This window comes from Centropristis striata, chromosome 9 (genome assembly GCF_030273125.1).
Source record: "Centropristis striata isolate RG_2023a ecotype Rhode Island chromosome 9, C.striata_1.0, whole genome shotgun sequence".
Classification (NCBI taxonomy): Eukaryota; Metazoa; Chordata; class Actinopteri; order Perciformes; family Serranidae; genus Centropristis; species Centropristis striata.
The window spans coordinates 2,654,167-2,664,166 of record NC_081525.1 but is presented as its reverse complement, the minus strand read 5'-3'; the positions used below and the strand labels follow the sequence as shown (position 1 = coordinate 2,664,166).

The 10,000-nt window shown below is 37.7% G+C and overlaps 1 protein-coding gene across 2 annotated transcripts in view; it reads right to left on the bottom strand.

Annotated features, from left to right (window-relative positions):
* nfia (nuclear factor I/A) overlaps positions 1–10,000 on the bottom strand; it is a 245,142-nt gene that overhangs the window by 47,850 nt on the left and 187,292 nt on the right. For both annotated transcript variants that reach the window (XM_059340759.1, XM_059340760.1), the window contains exon 3: positions 962–1,027. In XM_059340759.1, coding sequence (XP_059196742.1) covers positions 962–1,027 — 66 coding nt within the window. The remainder of the gene's footprint in view (positions 1–961; positions 1,028–10,000) is intronic.

The window sequence follows — 10,000 nt, the reverse complement described above, 5'->3', positions numbered from 1 at the left end:
ATTGGCTGGAGAACTTTAGTTAATGTTTAAAGTTATTAAGAAAGCAGCTCAACATCTTCTCATGGAGGAGTTCGTCTGGTTTTACTACAAAAACTTGTGCAGTGAGAGTCGTTTTCACACGTGACCAGGTGTTTATTATCAGGTATGAATGGATGAGGGTCTGACTAATTCCTGGAACAACCAGTGATAACCCCAGCAATGAAAAAAATCCCAATATTTCCATGAACTGTTCATGATGACAGCCTTAACTGCAACTGTAACTGTAGAAGAAACACTACTATAAGGACTACTATAAGTGCTATACTATAGTAGTAGTAGTAAGCTATGAGTAGTATTAATAGTAGTATTAGTATGAGTAGTATTAACAGTATGAGTAGTAGCAGCAGTACTAACAGCTGTAGCATCAGTAAGGAAACCACAGAACAGCTTCTGTTTCCCAACGAGGATAATCACCACCAGCTGGAACTACTTCTGTCTCTGTGTGTGTGTGTGTGTGTGTGTGTGTGTGTGTGTGTGTGTGTGTGTGTGTACTTGTGTACAGGCAAGTAGCTGAACCTCAGGGTCAAGGTCTAACACTCTCACACACAGAAATACCACAAAGAACACACACCACAAAGCAGAGAGGATATCCTCTACACACACACACACACACACACACACACACACACACTGACTCACACACACACACACACACTGACTCACACCATACGCTGACGTCCATCAACACACACACTTAAAAATCTGTCACACACCTTCCTGATCCAGACAAACAACCTGTAATCTGTGTGTGTGTGTGTGTGTGTGTGTGTGTGTGTGTGTGTGTGTGTGTGTGTGTGTGTGTGTGAAAGTGATAAAACCACAGCCTCCCTCTGTCTGACCACCAGGGTCAAACACAGGTCAACCTCAGTGTGTGTATGTGTGTGTAATGTGTGTGTTTGTGTGTGTGTGTGAGAGCTCTCACCGTTCTCCGGCTGCTCCTTGATATCTGATTCGCTGGCCTGGTTCGGGCTTTCTGATTGGCCGGCTTCTGCAGAAAAAAAAACAAACAAACACTGATGAGGACGAGTCAGAGAACAACATTATACACACACATTAACACACACACACACACACACACACACACACACACACAGGTGACTTATCATTCACTCTTTACTGGAGCACCTGAACGCATCAGTGAGCTTCAATGACAGAACAGAAGATTAAAGCAGTAAAATAAAAACTTAAAAAGTTCATAAAAGTTCTCATTCCTGCACTCAACACTCAGCAGCAAAAGTGTTTCACAAAATAGAAAATGCATCAACAATAAAATAAGAATAAACTGTAAAAACGCAATAAAATAAACCAGAAGAAAACTGTAAAAACGCAATAAAATAAACCAGAAGAAATAAAAAACCTTTTAACCTGTAGCACTTTGAGATTTCCTTGAATGTAAAGTGCATTACAAATGAAATGTATTACTATTATTATCATCATTATTTAACCCTATAAAGCCTGAACCATGAAATAATTGCCAGAAAATTCTATTTTTCTCTAATTGCCCACAGTTTGTTTTTCTTGAACTAACAAAAACATATAAAACCCAACAATTTAACCTATCAAGACTTCGACTTCCCTTTTAACATTTTCCTCAAAAATGCAAAATATATTTTTTCCATATAACACAAACATCTGCTGATATCAAGTCTTTCACGCATTTTGTGTCTTTTTTGGTAATTCTGTGTATTTTTTGGTCATTTTGTGTCTTTTTTTCAAAGTAATTTAGTGTTTTTTTCAGTAATTTTGTGTCTTTTTTAAGTAATTTTGTGTTTTTTCTGTCATTTTGTGTCTTATTTGGTCATTTTGTGTCTTTTTTTAGTAATTTTGTGTCTTTTTTTGGTCATTTTGTGTCTTTTTTTAGTCATTTTGTGTCTTTTTTTGGTCATTTTGATACTGCCTCCAGCGACCCCCAGGTAATTTGAGACCCCTGATGTAGAGCGGTATGTATGTTTTGTGTACAAACATTATTAATCAGTATTTAAGTAATTAAGTAACTAAAGTCATCAGATGAATGTATTTGAGTAGAGAAGACTTCAAATTTCTACTTGAGTAAAAGTATTCAGTTACTTTCTGAACACGAAGGACAACGAGACGAGATGATGGACACAAATCTGTCTCACTGCAGAGGATTATGGGATATATCTTCTCTCTCTCTCTCTCTCTCTCTCTCTCTCTCTCTCTCTCTCTCTCTCTCTCTCTCTCTCTCTCTCTCGCTCTCTGTGTTTTTTCCCAGCATGCTCTCTGCTCTGATGCAGCTCCGCTCCTGCAAATGATTTAGCGTCTTCAGGAGCATCGATCGGCCGCGCTGCAGATAAAATAGTGGGAGGGGGGAGAGGAAGAAATATCACCCGTCATCTTCCTCTGGAGCCGCCACCGCCACCCGCCACCGCCACCGGCCCCCGGCCCCCGCCGCCGCCGCAGGGCCGACTCAGGACGCAGGCAGACGGATGGAGGCCACTCAGGTTCACTAGCAGAAACTTTTTAATTATAATAAAACTTAATCATCAAATGGAGAGAGAGTGGAGGTGTCTCAGTGAGGGGAAATAAAAGGTGGGAAATAAAGTTTTCAATCAGTGTTTTAACTTTGTTTAAGTTCCAAGCAAAGCTGGAACGAGCTATATATGTTTAAATTAAAGGTAATTTAATGAGAAAATCAGGGTTAATGTGTGTGTGTGTGTGTTTGAATAACAAGTGAGGAGAAAAAAAGGCGGCAAAAAGTTAAAAAAGGTTTCAACACTAAAAGAAGTGACGTGCTCTCAGTTTCTGTTTTGTTTCAGGACTTTTTTTTATTAAAATAATTATTAAATTACAGTTTAAGATGTTTATAAATTCAAAGCTGAATTGTTATTTGTTTGGTAATCTGGTTAATAATATTTATTATTATTATTTTATTATCTTATTATATTAGTTATTCTGACACTTTTACAATTTGCACACATTTGCCTCTTAATTATTTCTCTTTTTTGTACGTTTTACTCATGAAAAGTTCAGTTAAAATTAATATTTTTAATATTATATCCTCTATAAAGCTGCAAATTTATTTGTCTGATATTCAGTAAAAAAAAATATGCTTATACACTCATAAATGTCTTATTTTAAGACATATTTCGACTTGTTTCACTGGCTTTTTTACCTATTATGAGCAAAAAAACACCTTTTATTCATTAACTCATTGTTAAAGTGGCTTTTTTTCAGTGGCTTTTTAAAAAGTGATATGTTAATTACGTTTATATAAGAAGCAAGATGGCCTTGAAATAAGTTTATGTTCTACGATTTAATTCTTTTTTGCTACTGGATCAACAGAAATTAGGTGAAATAAGTCGAATTTATCAACTTAAAATATAGAATGTTATAAAATCTGAATATCAGGACCCAATAATTTATATTTCAGACTTTAACCAGGTGTTTATATAAACTTCTCACTGGATTTTTAATTAACAAATGAACTGATTTAACTGTTGAAATGTTCATTATTGATGTGTTTACGTCGTTATAAAGAGATAATCTGCAGACGTTATACGCAAACGTGATTATACTGTTCAATTAAAGTTAAAAAAACCTAAACTTTTTGCAGCGACACACACACACACACACACACACACACACACACACACACGGAGACAAAGTGCAGCATTTATCAGCCTTGTTTTGCATGCTGTTCACTGTGTCTGTTTGCTTCAGCAGCTTAAAACAAAGAGCATCAGGCTGAAACCACGGCAACCAGGGAGGGAGGGGGGAGGAGGGGGGAGGCAGCTGATGGGTGTGTGTGTGAGAGCACTTTCACACACTGCCCCCCCCCCCCCCACCCCTCATTCAGCCGTCACCCCCTCCCCATCCAGGTTAATTAAATATGCTAATGAGGCGTGGGAGCAGACCGGACCGTCTGCATCCACCCCCCACTGAGAGGGGGAGGGGGGTGAGTGGGGTGAGGGGGGGTATCTAAAAAAAACAAAATAAAAGCCCTCTGTACACACACACACAAGTGCAGCAACAACCCAGTGAAACCAGTGACACAAACTGGGTTTGAACTCTCAGTCAGAGGCTTCACATTAAAAGTTTACAAAGTCGCTGCTGTCTACTTTTATTTTGAAAAGTTCTCTAACACAGGTGTCAAAATAAAAGCCTCTGCATAAAAGGCCTGAGCACCTTTCAATCCATCTCTTTATCACCACTACCTCCTTTGTTTTCATTTCATCATTCAGTCTTTTCTCTCACACTTACAAAATAAAAGTCTGTGTTTAGAAACACAGAAGTTATTGCCATCCATGCTTTTGTTTTGAAACATATAATTTAGTGAGCTGTTTTCAATCCATCTCTTCTTCTCTACTTCACACTCTCTTTTCTTTTATAATTTGTTCTTTTCTTCACCTCTCTCTTAACCTCTATCATGTACTTACAAAATAAAAGCAACTGTCTAGAAACACAGAAGCTGTTGCCATCCATGCTTTTGTTTTGAAACATGTCATTCAGTGAGCTGTTTTCAATCCATCTCTTCTTTTTTACTTCCTCCTCTCCTTTCTTTCATCATTCAGTCTTTTCTCTCATTCTCCTATTCTCCATCACAGACTTACAAAATAAAAGTCTTTGTTAAGAAACAGAGGTTGTTGCCATCCGTGCTTTTATTTTGAAACATGTAATTCAGTGAGCTGTTTTTAGTCCATCTCTTCTTCTCTACTTCCTCCTCTTTCCTTTCACTATTCAGTCTTTCTTTATCGCTTTACCTCCATCATAGACCAACAAAATAAAGTTTCTGTTTAGAAACACAGAAGTTGTTGCAATCCATGCTTTTATTTTGAAACATGTCATTGACTGAGAACCTTTCAATCCATCTCTTCTTCTCTACTTCCTCTTTCCATTCATCATTCAGTCTTTTCTCTCATTTTCTTATTCTCCATCAAAGACTTACAAAATAAAAGTCTCTGTTTAAAAACAGTTGTTGCCATCCATGCTTTTATTTTGAAATGTGTCATTGACTGAACACTTTAATCCATCTTTTCTTCTCTACTTCCTGCTCTTTCCTTTCATCGTTCAGTCTTTTCTCCCTTCTTCTTTATCACAGACTTACAAAATAAAAGCATCTGCTTGAAAACACAACAGTTGCTGCCATCCATGCTTTTATTTTGAAAGATGTCATTGCCTGAGCACCTTTCAAACCTTCTCTTTTTTCTTCCTCTCTTTCCTTTCATCATTCAGTCTTTTATTCTTCGTCTCTTTTTACCTCCATCATAGACTTACAAAATAAAAGCCTGTTAAAAAAACACAAAAGCGCTTGCCATCAATGCATTTATTTTGAAAAGTATGTTAAACAAAGCTCTTGTTTTGCCTCCTTCACTTCCTTTTATATTTTCTTTACTTTATTTTATGTTTCCCTCCTTTCTATGTTCCTCACAGTTTCAAAATAAAAGCCTTTATTTTGAAATGCCAAAGCACGTCTTTCTTTTCAAAGATCTCTCTCTTTCCCTTCTGTCTCCACCGAACAACCATGATAACCAGTGGCAACATGTTTTTATTTTCAAACATCACTCTGACTCCCTCTCTCTCTCTCTTTTTGGGTTACAAAATAAAAGCCTCCATTTAGCTGCTGCCACGCACGCTTTTATTTTCAACAAGTGACGTTTTTTTTCTTTCCCTCCTTCGTTTCTCTCTTTTCTTTCTTTTCTCCTCTTCCTCTCCGGGGCTCCGTCTAAAGACTGGGTGTAGTGGAGCGTGGAAATAAACAAAACAAAACAACACAAACACACAAACACACAAACACACACACACACAAACACACAAAAACACACACACTCCAACACCAAACATGGACACTTTTTTGTCTCTGCATTCGTTCGGCCCTCGTTCTACCTCTGCTGTCATCTCCCATGTGACCTGTACAGTGCGCACACACACACACACACACACACACACACACACACACACACACACTAGAGCACTTAGAAGAAAACAATGAGACCAAGAAAAGAGAGAGCGAGGGCAGAGGTCTCTCTCTCTCTCTCTGTGGGAAAGTCAAACTCTGTGGCCCCGGAGGTCGCTCGCCCGGCTCTGCTCTCTCTCTCTCTCTCTCTCTGTCTGACATGAACTGACTCTTTTCTAGGAATAAGGGGGGAGGAGGTGGGAGGAGGGGGGAGGAGGTGGGAGGAGGTGGTAGAAGGGGGGAGCTACTGGAAGATTCCCAGAAAACAGAGAGAGGGGTTGAAACAGATTTAGCTGGTCGGGTCAAGTCCAATATGCAGAAAATACCAGAACATCCCGCTGCATCTGGCTCTGCTTACCCACAATCCTTTGCTCAGCATTGTGATGACGGCCTGACGGACTGAAGCAGCGATGAATATTTGTTTGAGGTGTAATGTGACTACGAGCGTGCAGCAGTTTGTTCACTTTTTAAGACCCATTTTTATCATATTTTTTACAGTTTAATTGTCTATATTGCTTCTGCCTATTTATTTGCATTTTGGTATTTATGTATCCGGATTATATATCTATTTATTTGTTAACCCTTTGATGCACAACATATAAACACCTTCTAATGCACAACATGGGTCTAAAATGACCTGCATTCATTTCCCATGTTATTTCATGTTTTATTTTTACCTAATTTATTTGCTTAATTATTTATTTAGTTGTTTTTTTCCTGATAAACATAGTTTATGCATTGTGTCATGTCATAAGTCTATTCATGTTGTGAAATGTATTTAATATGTGCTTATGTTGCCGAGGTTTTTCTTTTTTTTCCTCCTCTCCTCTCCTCACGTTATGCATATTATATGTATGTAATGTATATGTTTGGACGGGTTGATGGCTAATGTTGCTGTCCTAGTACTTGTTACTGATTCTGATTTTAATTTGTTTTCTGTCCACTATGATTTTGTGTCTTCTTGTATTCATTTGATCCTGATCCTGCTCTGTTAATCTTTTGTTTTTGCACTTTGTAAACACTGTTTTCAAAGGTGCTGCATAAGTAAAGTTATTATTATTACTATAACTCTGTAAATCTGGGTTTAGAGTCCCCGTAGCCTCCCCTGCATGAAGGTGCACGCCTTAGAAAGGTGATGCATCGAGCTCAAAGGCTGCAGAAGTTGTTGCAGTGATTTATCCTGCAGCTCTGAACTTTAGAGGCTGCAGGTTCATCTGGAAACACGTCTGCAGGGTTTTTATCAGACCGGACTGTGATGAAGATGGCTGACCCAGTCTAGTCTTCAAGTTGAGCAACAATAAAGTTATTAATAAACGCTGAAATGCACAAATTTAAAGTGTGTCAGTACGTCAGTGTTTACTATTTACTTTCCTTTACTTCAGCTCTCTAATTTTTTGCTTTTAGTATTTTGTCACACTGTAAAACCCAACTTATTGTTTCAACCTAAATATTTCAGTGTTGATGCTGCAAAATAATTTTATTTCAATACAACAAGGAGAATGGAGTTAACTCAAATGAATCTTGCTATTTGACTCAATATTTTGGGTTAAAATGAATTTTTGCACGAATCTTTCTTGTATTGAAAAGGAAAAAGTAGTTATAATAACAAACAAGCAACATTGTGTATTATGCAGCAAGAGAGAGAGAAGGATGCATTGTCATGCATGAATCTATAATAATATTTCAGACTTTATCTGTTGGTTTAATTTTGTAGTCATGAATCTAAAGTTATCAAATAAATAATGCAGTAAAAAGTAGAATATAAGATGCATAAAAAGGAAAAGCACCTTAAAACTGCACTTAAGTGAGTAAATGTACAATTTTTTCCCACCATTAAATTAGACTTTTATATTGTTTTTGTTAGACAAAGATTAATTTAGGTTTAAAAAGAGGCAGATATTTAATTTCAGGTGTGTGAAAGGAGTGAACGTTCCTTCTGACTTTCCTCATGCGCACATAAAGAACTTTATATAATGAGAAAATAATAAAATAAATGAAGTTATCATGCAGAAGTTTGGAGCTGTTTGTGTCTGTCCGTCAGGAGAAACCACGCGGATGCTCGTTGTCTCACTCTCCTATTTTCAGTCGTGTTTGTTTTGAATCTCAAACATTTATTTTGAAATGTCTGACCCAACCTCTCTCTCTCTCTCTCTCTCTCTCTCTCTCTCTCTCTGTGTCTCTCTCTCTCTGGGCGAGTCAGACTGAGATTGTGTTGTCGTCTCTTGGCAGAGCGACAGGCGCAAAGACAGAAAAAAACACAACAAAAAAAAAACAGAAACAGTGATCTGTTTTGGCGGCCAAGATCTTTTTTTCCTCAGTGTGTGTTTGGCTGAGAGAGGCTGACCGTTGACTCGGGCGAGAGACATGCCAAATATACAGAGAGAGAGAGAGAGAGAGAGCGAGAGAGAGAGAGAGAGCGAAAGAGCGAGAGAGAGAGAGAGAGAGAGGGAGAGAGAGAGAGGGAAGGAGAGAGAGAGAGAGAGAGAGAGAGAGAAACACATTTCAAACTTTGTGTTTGCAGACGAGATCTTGATGTTTTATTTACTGGAAGGATTTTATCGAAGCGTCTGATCAGAAGTGGAAACACGGAGAGTTTCCCGCCCGGCCGGACGCCCACCTGCCTGCCGCCCACCCGACCCGGCCGCTCGGCTCGGTCCTCGCAGTGCAGGAAAACAAACACACCCTCGTCCTCGCTATCGATCCGAGCTCTGATTTAGCTTTTAATGAAATGAGGAGATGTATGAATTCATTTTTCTAAAGGCCACAAATCAGCTGCGTCTGCCTGCCTCGCCTTCAGCTCACACACAGAATAAATTAACACACACACACACACACATGCACGCGCACACGCACACGCATGCACGCACACACACGCACACACACACACACACACGCACACACACGCACACACACACACACACACACACCCATAAGAGGATTCTCTCTGACTGAAAGGTTTAGTGATTTAAATATCTGAGTTTTATTGTTTTTATGAAACATTTGTTTACATGTAGAAACAGACCTTTATTTTGAAAATTATGATTAGCTGTCAGGGATGTTTTTAAATTAATTTTTGGCAGAAAATATCACTAAACGGACCTTTAAAACACCAAAAAATGAAGAAGCACTGATGCATATTTCTATTACACTAACACTAAAGAAAACCTAGCTACTAGAGCAATTAAATACATTAAAATAATATTATAAATTACATTTAAAAATCAGTTTTAGCCTGTATAAATAAGGGGTCAACCCCTGCTGTGTCATGTTTTTTTAATATTTATTTATAGTAAATTCTGCTTTTAAGTCCTGAAATAAAATGTTTTTATCTATATTATGCACAGAAAATAACACTAATTATCCTTAATTTATAAAATGCTTTTACAGACAAATAACAACATTATTTTTGATTATTTTATTATTTTTGAATACTAGTTTTTGTGTTTTAGTGATTGTAAAATAAAACCCACTCTTTCCTCTGAGTGTAATATTTGTGTTTAATTATTAAATCACGATCTGACCTCACCTACACACACTGTATGGTGGATTTAGTGTTCTCCATTATTTATGTCATATAATAATCAATATTGTATTATACTTTTACACTGTGTTTTCACTCTTTTACTTCCTTTTGCTGCTGCTTCATTTAAATCTCGCTGCAATGGATCAAATCTAAAAATGTGCATTTTATTACTTGTGCACAGAAAATACATTAGGTTTTTTCTTCAAATTAAAAGCATGCTAAATATCACAGTTTTCAAACATTTATATTATTAATAATTTTGTCTTTTATCCTAAAAATATTTTAACACCCTGCAGCCGAGCATACACACACATGCAACATGCAAAAACACTTGAATACCAGATAATAAAACGACTGAAATAAAAGGTGAAATATTAAAAATAAAGCGTCTGATGTTTGTTTTTCGTGTATCTAGGCAGCGCTGCAGGACCGAGACCCCGACTGGAAGCATGAACCCTGGCACGCTGCAGGACGGGTCCGCCAGCCAAACACACACACACACACACACACATACACAAACACAG